Source organism: Eptesicus fuscus, chromosome 5 (genome assembly GCF_027574615.1).
Source record: "Eptesicus fuscus isolate TK198812 chromosome 5, DD_ASM_mEF_20220401, whole genome shotgun sequence".
Taxonomy (NCBI): Eukaryota; Metazoa; Chordata; class Mammalia; order Chiroptera; family Vespertilionidae; genus Eptesicus; species Eptesicus fuscus.
In genome coordinates this window covers 109038233-109054654 of record NC_072477.1, presented here as the reverse complement: position 1 = coordinate 109054654, position 16422 = coordinate 109038233, and the positions used below count along the sequence as shown (strand labels likewise).

At 43.3% G+C, this 16422-nt stretch overlaps 1 protein-coding gene across 7 annotated transcripts in view; it reads left to right on the top strand.

Moving 5' to 3' along the window:
- Nucleotides 1-16422, top strand: part of NEO1 (neogenin 1) — a 360999-nt gene that overhangs the window by 104026 nt on the left and 240551 nt on the right. For all 7 annotated transcript variants that reach the window (XM_054716716.1, XM_054716720.1, XM_054716721.1 and 4 more), the window contains 2 exons: nt 1675-1992; nt 9042-9317. In XM_054716716.1, the coding sequence (XP_054572691.1) occupies nt 1675-1992; nt 9042-9317 (594 nt within the window). The remainder of the gene's footprint in view (nt 1-1674; nt 1993-9041; nt 9318-16422) is intronic.

Below are 16422 nucleotides of genomic sequence, written 5' to 3'. Positions count from 1 at the left end.
GTCCCCGCAGTGCCTGGTATGTGCTGAGATCTTTGGGTATGCCGCTTGTGGAGCTAATTGAGCTATGTTCTGATGTGGTCTGAAGTCCATCATCGGGTGTGTTGTTCTGGGGCCTCTTGGGAGGGACTCTGGGGCAGATCAGTGTCAGGCACTGCCTGTGACTGGCCCTGGGCCACCTGTTTGGAGCTATAACGCAATCTACAGTGTATGGCTGCTTTTGCTTGGTCAGAATGCATGGGAGGGGCCAAGCTACCCACCAACATTTTCTTACATCAGTGCAGAGCCTGGGGGCGGTCTGCAAAAGATCCAAGGCACCTTGAGATCTGCATCCTGCTCGCTGCCTGTTAGGCTCAGTCACTTAAAGAGCATCTGGTGGTACACGAATTACACGAGGTAGTTTTCAGTGCATCACCAGGTAGGAGTGAGTGGTCACTAGATTGATACAGATTCAACCTTAGCACTGGTGCTGGTTTTGAGGCCACTCAGTAAAAGTCTCAGGACACAAGGCCAGCTGCCACCCATTGGGTGCCCATGGGCCTTTGTGGAGGGCAGCAGAGCTCATCAGGCCAAAACACAGCAAGATTTGGCTTTGCATAGGAATGGTGGCATCTATCAATAGTGCGAGGGAAAAATGGCCCCCACTTGGGAGCCACACAACTCAGTCTCTCCTCCAGTCTGCCTGGACTTCTTCAAGAGTCTTTCAAGAAAGTCTTCACCACAGGCCACACATCCAGCTGACTTTTCTGCAGGGTGGGAGCCTGGTAGTGCAGGATTACTGCAAGTTGGGAGGATGGGACTAGTGCATTTCTTCAGGCTGATGTGGTATGGAGGGGAGTGGTCACCCTGAAATATGGCATCTGTGGGCGATATGGGGAGGGACTCAGCATACGGACTCTGGCAGCTGTCCCTTTAGCGCGCGCTCTCTCTCTCTCTCTCTCTCTCTCTCCCCCTCTCTCTCTTTCTCTCCCCCCACACAACTCAGTCTTCCCTTTACAGGACTCTAGTCTGCTCCGATCCGATCTGCCCTCCCTCTGCTGGAGCCCAGTGTGAGTGGCCGCAAATAAGATTTTGTGCCTCGGCTTTAAGAGGGTGCTTGGATTTCTAGCAGATTCTTGTTTCTCCTTGGCAGACAGAATCCCTGCTGATTTTTACAGCCAGATGTTCTGTGGGCTCCTCTTCCCAGCTCTGGTGCTCTGGGCTGGGGAGCCTGGCATGGGGTTGAGACCACATGCTCCTCATGGGCACCTTTGCAGCTGAGATGGCCGGCCCTTTCGCATCTCTGCCCTTCCTACCAGTCTCAGGGTGGCTTCTTCTGTAAATCCTTGGTAATAAGACTTCTTTTCAGCTAGTCTTCAGATGGTTATTCAGGGTGATTGTTCTAAAGTTTAGTTGTAATTACAGTTTGGACATGGGAAGAGATGAGTATAATGTCCACCTCCATGACTATCTTGGATCATTCTTCTAATGTTCTTCTAAATGGCTCAAATTTTGATTTCCTAGTAAAAGATAATATTTATTTATTAGATATTCATAGTAAAATGACTGTATTGATGTATCATACCCCCAAAACATAACTATTTGTAAATAATTTTTGGACACATTATATTTTATTACTGAAATAGTAGAAGAAATTTTTCATAACTTTGTTCTTTTTTTATTTTATTATTTTTGTAGGATCCAGCATTCGAACATTCACTCCATTTTATTTTCTGGTGGAGCCAATGGATACACTCTCAATTAGAGGCTCTTCTGTTGTATTAAATTGTTCAGCATATTCTGAGCCTTCTCCAAAAATCGAATGGAAAAAAGATGGAACATTTTTAAATTTAGTATCAGATGATCGACGCCAGCTTCTCCCAGATGGGTCTTTATTTATCAGCAATGTGGTGCATTCCAAACACAATAAACCTGATGAAGGTTATTATCAATGTGTGGCCACTGTTGAGAGTCTTGGAACTATTGTCAGCAGAACAGCTAAGCTCACAGTAGCAGGTAAGTTTTGTTAAATGATTCATTTATATTTTCAAAGTTTTATAAAGGGTAAATCTTGATAAAAGCATTATTATCCTAGACTTTTAACTTAACTGGTAACAGCAGATACAATCATTAAATATTTAACAAGTATCAATTGACTATGCATTATGTAGGACTTGCTCAGTGCTGTGGGGAATAAACTTTAGCACTTCCCACTTTCTGATGATTTAAATGGCTTAAGGTTGCTATCAGAAGTACTGAGCCAGTTCATTTTAACTTAGAAATGACAGAGGAAGTTGTATAGAAAAATTGAGTCACTTTAGTTGCTAACTTTTATCCTACCCTGCGTTACCATTTAGTATGGCTTTGGAAAACCTGAAGTATAGCCAGATTCTCGGTTCCTTTGTGCCTTAACCAAGGAAACAACATTTAATTGGAAAAATTATTTTAAAATCTGTAGGCTATATATATCAAGGTGAAGAGCAGAAAGTTTTAAAGAGAGAAACATTCACTTTCTTGTAGCGCATCCTTTTTAAAAAAAATCTTTATTGTTGAAAGTATTACATATGCCCCCCCCCCCCCCCCCCCCCCCGTGACCCTTCTAGCCTGCCCTGCCCCCTATCTCAGGCCTTCACTACCTATTGTCTGTTTCCATGGGTTATACTTATATACATACAAGTGCTTTGGTTGATCTCTTCCCACCAACGCATCCACCCGCCTTCCCTGTGCGATACGACAGTCTGTTCCATAGTAGACCATCTTTTTTGAAGAACGATGGAAAGTTTAAAAAAAATTAAGGATCTAGGAGAGTAAGATGTGGTTCCTACATAAGTCATATATGTCTTGTATTAGAGACTGGAATTCCTCAGATCAGGATTTCTTCACTTAAATACCAGATGAAGTAGTTAGTTTTGGTTAAGTTTTACATTGTTCAAAAGTTGTATAATAATTAATACATATTTATACTCACTTGGTGAAATGCTAACTTGTGAAAAAAGAATATGACCGAGACTGTAGTTTCCCATATCATTCCCATTGCAGGTCATGGCTCCCTGTTTGTGCTCACTCCTGGTTGAATTTGCTCATTTATTCAGAGTGTGATGACTCTTTTCCCCTTTGGAGCCCAGTACTCCAAGTTTTATTGCGTGCCATAGAAGGCTATTGAAGTTACTCCATAATTATGGAAAAATAAAGTCAGCCCTCTTGACAGTCTGCCTTTTCTTATTTTTAAAATCTCTTTACCAGGCATTCTCCAACATGTTGATAAGTAAGTTAGCATCATGACTGCCCCTAAATGTCACTTTGGTCACCTCCTGTTTATCACTTATGTTTTTAAACTGGGTTTTAGTCATGACTACTTCCTCAGCTGTACCTCACATCCAGTCACCAAATCCAGTGAATTCTTCCTAATTTCTCTACTTGATTCACATTCTCCTTTCTTAGGCTATTCTCTCATCATCCCTCACCACAGCCTTGTAACAGTCTGCCAACTTATCCTTTTCTCTCTCCAGTCCATCTCCACTCTGTTTCTCACACCTTAGTGACTCTCCGCTAACTAACAACATGAGGTTCATATCTAGACCGCTTGAGTCCTTTCATGAGCTGGCTTCTACTTTTCCAGCTTCATTTCTTTTTAAAACAATATTTTTATTGATTTCAGAGAGAAAGGGAGAAGGAGAGAGAGAAACATCAATGATGAGAAAGAATCATTGATTGGCTGCTTCCTGCATGCCTCACACTGGGAATCCGAGCCCACAACCCGAGCATGTGCCCTTGAACCTGCAGTCCACAGGCCGATGCTCTATCCAGTGAGCCACACCAGCCAGGGTCAGTTTCATTTCTTACCACTTTATCCTGCTCCCTGCCTCTAGCACCACCATCACTACATTTTAAGCTGTGGCAGTACTGAATGTTTTCAGTTCCCTTTGCTTCTCTGCCTCTGACTTTTGCTCATGGCTTCCCCATTGCCTATTAATCCTGTCCTCCACCTTTTCCTCTCTTTTCTGCTAGGTTTGTTCATTCTTCCTCTTAACTTTCATTTATTTCAGGAAATGGTTGTTTTTTTTTTTAACCTAATATTTAAGTAACAGGCAGTTTTAATACAAGATGATAAAAATGTTGGCTGCAAGATTCTATAGAAGAGTTGCTTAACCTGCTCTTGGCCTGAGTATCAGGAGGAAATAATATATAAACTAAGAAATGAATAGAAGTTCTTTTTTAGTAGTTACATCATCTTCACTTATAGATATACTGTAAATTATCTAAAGATTCCCTTTTTGATGAGCAGTCATATGGATGTCAATGGTTATCTCGATCTTACCAGAAAAAAAAAGTCAGAAACTTATACCTTTCTTGTCCTGTCCTTCCTTTCTGGTCCAGGATTACACGTTTTACTTAATACTTGTATTTTTAGACTATTTCAATTTCAAACTATTATTCTTTTTCCTTGTCTCATTGTTTGTCTTATGATGTTATAAGCAATACTATAATGAACAACTTTGTAAATCTTTATTTCTATAGAAAAGATTACTAGGCTTAGTAATTTTACTAATTGCTGGATCACAGGGTATACTTCGTGTGTGTGATTTTAAAAATTAGCACTGGATTGTCTGACAGTTCCTCAGAATGTTAACCACAACCATATGACTGAGAAATTTCATTAGGTATCTAATACTCAAGAGAAGAGAAAAAGATACGTTCACACAACAATTTGTACATGAATGTTTATAGCAGCATTGTTCATAATAGCCAAAAAGTGGAAACAGTATACATGTCTATCAAGTGAAGAATGGATAACCAAATGTGGTATATTCATATGTGGAATATTTGGCAACTAGAGGCCCAGGGCATGAATTTGTGCACCAGTGGGATCCCTCAGCCTGGCCTGCAGGATTGGTCCGAAACCAGCTTTCTGACATCCCCGGAGGGATCCTGGATTGTGAGAGGGTGCAGGCCAGGCTGAGGGACCCCACCGGTGCATGATCAGGGTCAGGGAGGGATGCAAGAGGTTGGTCAGCCTGGGAGGGACCGTGGGAGGGTTCCAGGGCATGTGCGGCCCGTCTTGTTCACTCCTGGTCAGCCGGACCCCAGCAGCAAGCTAACCTACCGGTTGACTGTCTGCCCCCTGGTGGTCAGTGCACGTCATAGCGAGTGGTTGAGCAGCCTTAGCATATCATTAGCATATTACGCTTTGATTGGTTGAACGGACAACTGGACACTTAGCGTATTAGGCTTTTATTATCTGCTAGAGGCCTGGTGCATGAAATTCGTGCACTGGGGCGGGGGGGGGGGGTGTCCCTCAGCCCAGCCTGCACCCTCTCCAATCTCAGACATCCCTCTCAAAATCAGGGACTGCTGGCTCCCAACTGTTTGCCTGCCTGCCAGCCTGATCACCCCCTAACCACTTCTCTGCCAGCCTGATAGACACCTAACTGCCCCCCTGCTGGCCCAATTGCCCCCAGCTGCCCTCCCCTGCTGGCCTGGTTGCCCCCAACTGCCCTCCCCTACCAGTTCAGTAACCTCCAACTGCCCTCCCCTGCCAGCACAGTCGCCCCCAACTAACCTCCTCTGCCGGCCCGGTTGCCCCCAACTGCCCTCCCCTGCCGGCCCAGTCGCCCCCAACTGCCCTCCCCTGCCAACCCGGTCGTCCCCAACTCCCCTCCCCTGCCGGCCCGGTCGCCACCAACTGCCCTCCCCTACCAGTTCAGTAACCTCCAACTGCCCTCCCCTGCCAGCACAGTCGCCCCCAACTAACCTCCTCTGCCGGCCCGGTTGCCCCCAACTGCCCTCCCCTGCCGGCCCAGTCGCCCCCAACTGCCCTCTCCTGCCGGCCCGGTTGCCCCCAACTGCCCTCCCCTGCCAACCCGGTCGTCCCCAACTCCCCTCCCCTGCCGGCCCGGTCGCCACCAACTGCCCTCCCCTACCAGTCCAGTAACCTCCAACTACCCTCCCCTGCCAGCTTGGTTGCCCCTAACTGCCCTCCCCTGCTGGAGAATGATGCAAGTGAGTACAAGGTTTTTTTTTAGGGGAAGATAAAATGTTCTAAAATTATATTATAGTGATGGTTGCAGAACTCTGTGCATATACTAAAACCATTGTATTGTGTATTTTAAATGGTAAACTTTATGCTTTTATAAATTGTATCTCAGTAAAACTTATAAAAAAAGATATTGCCAAATTGCCATTCTGAAAGACTACTGGTTAGAGTTCTTTGGTTGCAAGCAATAGGAACTGATTGTGGCCAGTCAGTCAAGAAGAGGGATTTTTGAAAGAATGTTAAGTAGACCGTTCATAGAATTAAATATGAGCGGTCTTTTTCTCTGGGCTCTTATTTCTCCACAGCAGAAAATAGTTTGAGCTCAAAGGTGGGGAACTGTGTGTTTTAAATTAATTCCTTCTGGGCAGCTCCATTCCCGCCCTTTTTTTCTTCTGCAATTTCTCCAAGGCAGCAGGACAAAGTGACCTCTTGCTTGTGCGCACGAGAAGGTGCAGCATTTTCTGCCTCAGTGTCAGTTACTAGTTCCTCTGTCTGCTTTCTTTATTCAGAAACTTGTAGAAATTACTGTCTGCGGACTCACCATACGTAGTTGTAGGTTTGTGTTTTTAAAACTTACTCATTTTCATGAGACCTAAGGAGGAAGAATATTTTGACTTTAGAAAAAATAGAACTAGCTCTTGGTTTCATTCTAAATTACGTTTCCTTTTCCCCCTTTTGTTAGTTCCTGTGTTTATTTTTATTCCCTTCTAATTTTATGATTTCTGAAAATGGGTATTTTGTTAATTTTAACTTTATTTCTTTTCTTCAAAATCCCCTTGAAACAAAAAATAAAAATTTGTGACACAGCTGGACAACCTGCATATGTGTGTCGTTTACAAATGGACTAATAAACCATCATAAAACTAGAAGATTTGTAGTTGTTTCTCATAATTTGTTTGTTAGTCCTTAAAGAAACATTTTATTGTATTCCGAGCATGTAAGAGTCACTTTTTAGATATTGTTGTTAGTAATAGTACCTATATTTATGGAGTATTTATGTTCCAGGCAGTATTCACTATATGAATTATCTAAGTATTAGTTAAGTGTTTAACATTTATAACAACATTGTGAGGGCTGTTACTGTTCTGATTTTACTAATGAAGAAACTGAGGCTTAGAGGTTAGGTAACTTACCAACATCACACAGTTACAAACGAAGTTGTGCAGTTAGGATTCAGTGCAGATTGTGACTCCAGGACTCATAGTTGCCAATCTTTCGGAACTCCACGGACCACTGGTTGGCGACCGCTGCTATATAGAGTATTTATGACTGCATTTTTTTGGTTAATACTTGATTTTGAAGTAATTCAAACCTATGGAATCATTGCAAGAATGAAACAAATCCCATTTTAATCTTCACGATTAACATTTTACCTCATCTGCCTTATCACATCATCCCCAATATGCACATACCTAAGTACATTTTTTTCTGAATGTTTTTCTGAACTATTAAGAGTAAGTTCCAGATATTACCCTACCTAAATAATTCCGTGTATGTTTTCTAAAAAAAGGACATTCTCCTAAAAAAAAACCCATCAATTTTGGGAATTTAAACTTGATACAATACTATCATTTAATTCATAGGTACTGTTCATATTTCACTGGTTATCTCAGTGGTCTTAATAGCAAGAAGTAAAACAAAAGTAGAAACTTTTAACCTCCTCCCCTCCCGCCCCCTTACTTTCTCATCCTGGATTACATGTTTTACTTAGTAGTTGTCTTTTTAGACTTTTAATCTCAAATCATTATTTTTCCTTGTCTTATTTGGGGTTTTCTGATTCTTCCCTATGAATAGATTCAGGTTTTGCCTTTTTTTGGAGGAATAGAATAGTGATGCTCTGTTCTTCTTAGTGCATCATATCAGGAAGCAGGTGATGTTTTGTTTATTATTGGTGATGTTAATCTTTATTACTAGTTAAGGTGGTCTTTGCTATGTTTCTCACTATAAAGTTGATAAAATATTTTATACTTTTATTAATTTTGGGAAGAGATAATTTGATACCCTATTAATACCCTGTTTCTCATCCAACTTTTACCTATTAATTTTTGCATCCATTTATAATTTATTATCCCAGATTTAGCCAGAAGAAACTCCCTTCAGTCTGACTTTTGTATCCTTTTGATTTATCCACATTATTCTTTGGGTACTTGCTTCTTTTCTGTCACAAGACATTCCAGGTTCATCTTGTACTTTTCTGTACCAGCCCTAGAATCAGCTGTTTCTCCAAGGAGCACTGGTAATGGAGGATAGTATTTAGAAATCAAGATTAAGTCACCATATATACTGATTGCCACCAGAGTGACATTGATTCTGGACTCTCTGGACAGATGATTGTATATGAAGCATATATATATTTCATATATACACATTTGCATCTACATATACATCTTTCTATAGTTGTATATCTATCTACACTAATAAAAGGGAAACATGCAAATTGACTGCACCTCCATAATGCCCACCAGCCAATCAGGAGTGAGTATGCAAATTAACCCAACAAAGATGGTGGGTTAATTTGCATACGCAGGCACAGAGCAAAGACTGAAGGCCCGACTGAAGACTGAAGATGACTGAAGACTGAAGATTGAAGGGGCTTGGCTTCTCCACTGTGGCTGGAGCAAAGGCCTGGGTCCCGGGTGCCGGAGGAAAATGGGTGTCGGCAGCCATGGGAAGACAGGCCTATTGCACGAATCTTTGTGCATCGGGCCTCTAGTAATTATGTAAAACCATAAGTTTACACTGATACCTCTATTCTAGTCTAATATCATGGGATTTATTCAGCTCTTCTGCTTTTCCATATTTGTACTGTGCTTCTCTGACTGTGAGGAATATGACTACAAGTATCCCTAGTACATTTACTTGTTTGATTTGTAATCCTGTATGTAGCCCATTTCCTGACTCATGAATCTCCTTCTTGACCCTGGTTCCACCATACATGTGGCCACATGGGTTGACTTGCTGCTGGTTCCCATCACTACATTGAAAAGTAATGTTTAACTACATTTTTTTCTTCTTTCTCTTTAATTTTCAGGTCTTCCAAGATTTTCCAGTCAACCAGAACATTCTTCAGTTTATGCTGGGGACAGTGCAATTCTGAATTGTGAAGTTAATGCAGATTTGGTTTCATTTGTGAGATGGGAACAGAACAGGCAGCCTCTTCTTCTGGATGATAGAGTCCTCAAACTTCCAAGTGGGACACTGGTTATCAGCAACACAACTGAAGGAGATGGGGGACTTTATCGCTGCATAGTTGAAAGTGGTGGGCCACCAAAGTACAGTGATGAAGCTGAATTAAAAATTCTTCCAGGTATTCATTTATTATCAGGACTGATGGTGTTATGTTTATTGATGGGTAAAATTTGTTCTGTTAGAATTTTTTTAATAAATACTGTTAAAAATGTGCTGTGAAATATTAACATCAGCATAAAGTGTCTTAATTTCTTACAAGGGGGAAAAAGAAGAAAACATACAAGAAAGATCTATACTTTAATAATTACATTTGTCAGTAAATATTTATCAAGCAGTAAAATATATTCAATGTCTATTGCATTCTTCTTGACCAAAAAAAATTAGCTCTGTGTCTTTTGTCAGGTCTCCCCACTTTGAGTTCGGTTACTTCCCTATAATAGAATTTTTTTTATAGTTAAGTCTTTTTACTTGTAAGAGTTAGAGTCTAACTCAGGCTAGTTCATACAAGAGATGGGCAGAGTGGTAACTGTTACTATAATAGTTCTCTAGACACTGGTAAGCAAGAGTTCTTGGATCTTTATAATACTCTCTCATTTTAATGTAAAACCAGCTCCTCTTCCCATCTTTCCTTCTCTTTGTAGGTTCTCACTCTGTCTACTCCTATTGGCTTTCCTCATACATGTTTTGTGCTATCTTGACTCAACTGCATAATAGCTTCTTACCCATAACTTTCTCTCACCTGTAGCTCATTGTAGTCCTTTTAGCCTCTTGATGTTTCATGACCTTTCAGCTTCTACACCCATTGCTAGGTGCCTGATGCTTTCCACATTTCTTATTTTAACCCTTTGCACTCGCTTGCTTTTTTCTCGATTCCTTTATTCTACTCGGGATTTAATTTTTTAAATACCCCAGATTTTACAAAGCACGGCAGTAGAATAAAAAAATTGAAGTTTCTTTTCATACAAACTTATTTACTTGGATTTTTTTATATTTCAAATTATTGATAAATTCAAAGAGTATAAAAAGAGTTGCTATCGATGCTAACCGTGTCGAGTCACACTCCACATCCAAGTGCAAAAGGTTAAATGTGAGTTTATGAATATAATTGGATCATCCCTATGTTGCGTGGGTAGTTTTTATATATAACTAGAGGCTCAGTGCACAAAATTCGTGCATGGGTAGGGTTCCTAGTGGCTGCTGGCTGCCAGCCGGGGCCTCCCTTCCTTGGCTGCCAGCTGGGGCCTGCCTTCATTCTGTGCTGCCCCCTGTTCTGTTAGAATTTTTGGTCAGCGCACGTCATAGCGAGCGATCCGAACTCCCGGTTGGTTGAACTCCCAAGAGGACACTTTGCATATTAGGCTTTTATATATATAGAAGATATAACCAGAAGTGAAACTGCTGGGTCATAGGCTGTTCCATTTTTAATTTTTTGAGGGCCCTCCATACTGTATTCCACAGTGGCTGCACCAATCTGCATTCCCACCAACAGTGCACAAGGGTTCCCTTTTCTCCACATCCTCACCAACACTTGTTTGTTGATTTATTGATGATAGCCGTTCTGACAGGTGTGAGGTGATATCTCATTGTGATTGTAATTTGCATTTATCTGCTGATGATTAGTGAGCATCTTTTCATGTGTCGAATGGCCATCTGCATATCCTCTTTGGAGAAGTGTCTATGCAGGTCCTCTGCCCATTTTTTATTGGATTGTTTGTTTTTTTGATGTACAAGTTTTTTATAAATTTTGGATATTAACCCCTGACTGGATATATCATTGGTGAATATGTTCCTCCATTCAAGTAGATTGTCTTTTCGTTTTGTTGATAGTTTCTTCTGCTGTGCAAAATCTTTTTAGTTTGATATAGTCCTATTTGTTTATTTTTTCTTTTGTTTCTCTTGCCTGAGGAGATATATCAGAAAAAACACTGCCAAGAGAAATGTCTGAGATTTTTCTGCCTATGTTTTTTACTGTGAGTTTTATGATTTCGAGTCTTACATTTAAGTCTTTAATCCATTTTGAGTTTATTTTTGTATATGGAATAAGAAGAAAGTCAAGTTTCATTTTTGTGTGCTTATCTGTCCAATTTTCCCAACACCATTTTTTGAATAGACTATCTTTAGCCCATTGAATGTTCTTGCCTTCTCTGTCATAGATTGATTGACCATAATGGCAGTGGTATATTTCTGGGCTCTCTATTCTGGTTCATTGGTCTATATGTCTGTCTGTTTTTATGCCAGTTCCATGCTATTTTGATTACTATGGCCTTGTAGTATAATTTGATATCAGGTAGTGTAACACCTCCAATTTTGTTCTTTATGAAATTGCTGTAGCTCTTCGGGGTCTTTTGTGGTTTCATATAAATATTTTTATTATTTGTTTTAGTTCTGTGAAATACTCCATTGGTATTTTGGTAGGGATTGATTGCATTGAATCTGTAGATTACTTTGGGTAATGCGGACATTTTAATGATGTTAATTTTTGTTATCCTTGAGCATAGTATTCCAATTATTTTTTCTTCAAAAAAATTTTTTTTTTATCCAGAGGCACAGTGTCCTTGCATATTGCAAACTTCCAATCTCTTATAGAATTTTTGGGAAGACATTGTTTTTGGTGTGTTGGTTACAATGCACAGGGGTGGGTCAGTGCCAGTCAGAGAAGCATCTTTTATGGTTGATTAGAGAGGTGAGAGCAGTTTAATGTCAGTCTTAGAAGCAAGTGATTCTGTTGCTAAATGACTGACATTTAAAGCCTGAGGCTGTCACTGATTGGTTGGTTCTCAAACGCATGTTCACTGAAGGGAGTTGTGCCTGATCTGTTAGACAATTTTTACTTGTTACCATGACTACCATGGTTATAAAACATTTTTTCCTAAGATTATGGGGACAGGAGTCACATCTCTTTGCCTGAGAATTTTTTTCCCTTCAAAACTTAGTATTGGAAATATCACACCATCAAAACTCAGAGACTGTATCTTTTATCTATAAGAATGTGGCCTTTCATATGTCCATAAGAGCAACTATATAAAGTTAACACCCATACAGTGGTAACCTGATAGTTGCACCATTATAAAATCACGGGATTGACAAACTAAGTGAACCAAGTTAAAGATGAACTCAGAAATATTTTTAGAAGTAACACACTGACACAGGGAAGGAAAGGAAACTTTTTATGATATCACTGGAGTGGGGCGGATGCTGCTAAGGGTCCTGAGCTTGCTCAGTCTCTTCTCTGTTTGTTCCAGTCATAAGGCATTTGCTTATTCCTATATTTTAAAGTAAAGAGGATTCATGTCACACCTCCCTCAGTTAACTAGTAAGTACAGGAGCTATAACTTATACATCTTTAAGGCCCCAAAGGACCTGGCACAGTGATTTGCACATAAAAGTTATTTAAGTAACTAAAGACCCGGTGCATGAAATTCATGCACTGGGGGAAAAGGGGGTGTCCCTCAACCCGGCCTGGCCCTCTGGCAGTCTGGGAGCCCTTGGGGGATGTCTGATGCGGGGAGTGGGCTAAGCCAGCAATCAGACTTCCTTAGTGCTGCCGTGGAGGCAGGAGAAGCTCCTGCCACTGTGGCTGCACTTGCCAGCCATGAGCCCAGCTCAGCGCTTCTGGCTGAGCGGTACTCCCCCTGTGGGAGTGCACCAACCACCAGGGGGCAGCTCCTGCATTGAGCATCTGCCCTCTGGTGTTCAGTGCGCGTCATCTAGTGGTTAGTGCGTGTCATAGTGATCGGTCATTTTGCAGTTTGGTTGATTTGCATATTAGTCTTTTATTATATAGGATATTGGAATACAGGATGTATGTTATTTTGCAAATAAAATATAGAGAAATGATTCTATATGGTGGATAAAGTTGAACATAAATCATCTTGTTGCTAAGAAGGTATCAAAATTGTGAAATTAATGAATTTAGAGTGGTAGTAAACATATTTCAAACATATGATTCACTGGTACAGACTAAAGAAAATTCACTGGGAATAGAAGGGGATAGAGAGGGATGGGAAAATTCTTCATCAATGATAGGTACTTGTTCTTTAGCTCATGTTCCTTTAAAGAAAATTTAAATATGGCTTAAACTTTCTCCTTCTTAAGAACTTTAAGCTAAAATCTAGAAGGATAAATAAGAGTTAATAAAAGTCTGGAATTCTTTAAAAGAACCAAGCAATGCAAAACTATGGCATTAAAATGAGTATCCCAAGAGTCTTGTCTTTGGAAATGTCCTCAAAATGCCCTAAAAGTTTCGACGGCCAGCAGAATGACATATGTAGAGGTAGCCATTATGAAAAGACACTTTGCATGGACACAGATTATATTCAATGAAGGCCTGAGGAGGGGCATGGAGTGGGGTAGAGGAGGGCCAAGGGTGGGGGGAGACATTTTGAAAAACTTAAGTAGGAAAAAATGTTAATGGGGATAATGGAGAAACTTCAGATTGAGTATATTATTGTGCTAAAGAAATAAGTCAGTTCAGAGTTCCTACTATGTGTCCTGCCTATTGTTAAATGTTGGACATAAAAAGGAAAATTGAACAGATCTTATTTCTTTCAAATGGGTGACAGATAATCCTATCTAATAAAAGAGTAATATGCAAATTGACCGCCACCCCAAGACACAAGATGGCTGCCCCCATATGGTCAAAGATGGCTGCCCCATGTGGACACAAGATATGGCCACCACAAGATGGCCTGCAGGGGAGGGCAGTTGTGGGCAGTTAGGGGTGACCAGGCCGGCAGAGGAGGGCAGTTGGGGGAGGCCAGGCCAGCAAGGTAGGGCAGTTGGGTGGAACCCAGGCCTGCAGGGGAGGGCAGTTGGAGGACCAGGCCTGCAGGGGAGGGTAGTTGGGGGGGCAGGCTTGCAGGAGAGGGCAGTTGTGGGCAATCAGGCAAGCAGGGAGGGCAGTTAGGGGTGACCGGGCCGGCAGAGGAGGGAAGTTGGGGGAGACCAGGCCTGCAGGGGAGGGCAGTTGGGGGTGATCAGGTCAGCAGGGAGGACTGTTGGGGGAGACCAGGTCTGCAGGATAGGACAGTTGTGGGCGATCAGGCCAGCAGGGAGGGCAGTTAGGGGTGACCGGGCCAGCAGAGGAGGGCAGTTGGGGGAGACCAGGCCAGCAGGGGAGGGCAGTTTGGGGAGACCAGGCCAGCAGGGGAGGGCAGTTGGGGGAGACCAGGCCAGCAGGGGAGGGCAGTTGGTGGGGCCAGGCCTGCAGAGGAGGGCAGTTGCGGGGGAACCAGACCTGCAGGGGAGGACAGTTAGGGGTGACCAGGCCAGCAGGGGAGGGCAGTTAGGAGTGACCGGGCCAGCAGAGGAGGGCAGTTGGGGGCGACCAGGCCTGTAGGGGAGGACAATTAGGGGTGACCAGACTGGCAGGGGAGGGCAGATAGGGGTGACCAGGCCATCAGGGGAGGGCAGTTAAGGGCAATCAGGCCAGCTCGGGAGCAGTTAGTTGTCGATCAGGCTGGCAGGGGAATGGTTAGGGGTGATCAGGCTGGCAGTCAGAAGCGGTGAGGGGCAATCAGGCAGAGGCAGGTGAGCGGTTGGGAGCCAGCAGTCCTGGATTGTGAGAGGGATGTCTGACCGCCCGTTTAGGCCCAATACGGGTGGGTCGGACATCCCTCAAGGGGTCCCAGATTGGAGAGCGTGCAGGCTGGGCTGAGGGACACCCCCCCCCCCCGTGCACGAATTTCATGCACCAGGCCTCTAGTTATACAAATAGTTATCACTCTGTGAAATTGGCATTAGACTGGGGGCTTGCACAAATTCCCCTGACAGCCCTGATGGAAATGGGACAAAGAAAGGTTAGGTGAGGCATTTAAATTCATGCAAAGTTATTGACGGATTTATATTTCAGCAAACCAATAGTGACATTAGTTTAGTTGGGGGTGGGGTGGGGGAGCTGGAGGGTGGCAGCAGTTGCCAGACATGTATCACATTAGAAAGACAAAAAGAAACCAGGAAATTCTCTTCCAAGACATAGTGGGGGAAAATATCCATAACTTCCTTCTGGTACAATGTGCTTGCTAGGAATTTATTTTTCCCCTCATAATTAAAATCACACACATACTCAAGCCCTTAGAGTTTTGTGAGCATATTATATATTCAAGACATCAACTGAGCATGGTATTGTCAAGTGTGTGATTATAAGGAAAGGGTTAAACGGAAGGGAATGTTTCAGACATGGGAAGGCTGGATAGAAGTTTGAAAAACACCATTTTCCTACTTGCAAAAACCCTGAACTGTTAAGCTCCCCAAAATACACGTGTGTGTGTGTGTGTGTGTGTGTGTGTGTGTGTGTGTGTGTGTGAGCGCAGGCAGATCTATTTCGGTAGGGTTTAAAAACCGTTTTTTAAATCATGCTCTCTCCGTATTGCTGCGCTGCAAACACGGAGCAGCCCCCTTAGGATCGTGTGGCCAAAGCTGCAGCAGAAGCACCGACTGGCAGCACTGTTTACGCCGCTTTCCAAGCCGCCCTCTCCCCAGTACCCCACTGGGAGCCACAATCTTTGAGCCTGTGTCACCTCTGGGGACCTGGAACTGGATCCGGGGGCCCAGCAATCTGGTTCCTCCAGGAAACTTTGCTGCGTGTGGGAGCGAGGGCTCTAGTCCTGGTGCATGGGAATGCGCCACCAGTCAGCCGCCTCTGCCTGGTGCTTGGCTATGGCCCTACCTCTCCGGGCGAGGTGCGGGATCGGGGCCTGCGGCGCGGGGCGGGGCTGAGGGGGGGCTCGGCTGGGTATATAAGGCCGGTGGCACTGGTTTAACTTCTGACTTTGGGTTATTTATTTGGGGATCACACAAACCGCACAGGCTGGTGGAGGTGGTGGTTGTGGTGGTGGCGGCCACAGAGGCTGCCACAGATGGTAATTTTATAAAAAAGGCAGCAGTGAGTGATGGGAGCATCATGACTCCTGGGCGCAGGCTGGAGTTGCGGAGTTTTTGGGGTGCGGCAGGAGTGCTGAGAGAAAAGGGAGCGTCTGGGACCCAGCAGCTGCTCCGGATGTGCTGGCTGGGTTTTTGTGCGGCTGTGCTGAGCGCCAGGCAGCCCAAGTGAACCACTCAAGTCACAATAGCAATCCATCTTCCCGCAGCCGAAGGAAACTGGACTGCCACGTCCATCCTATTTGTTTAGGCACTTGCCAGGAGCTCTGGAGTCAGTGGAGCCACCAAGTCCTTGCTCCTGGTCGCCGCTCTCCCTCGGTGCGGCTGACAGGACTGGACACTCC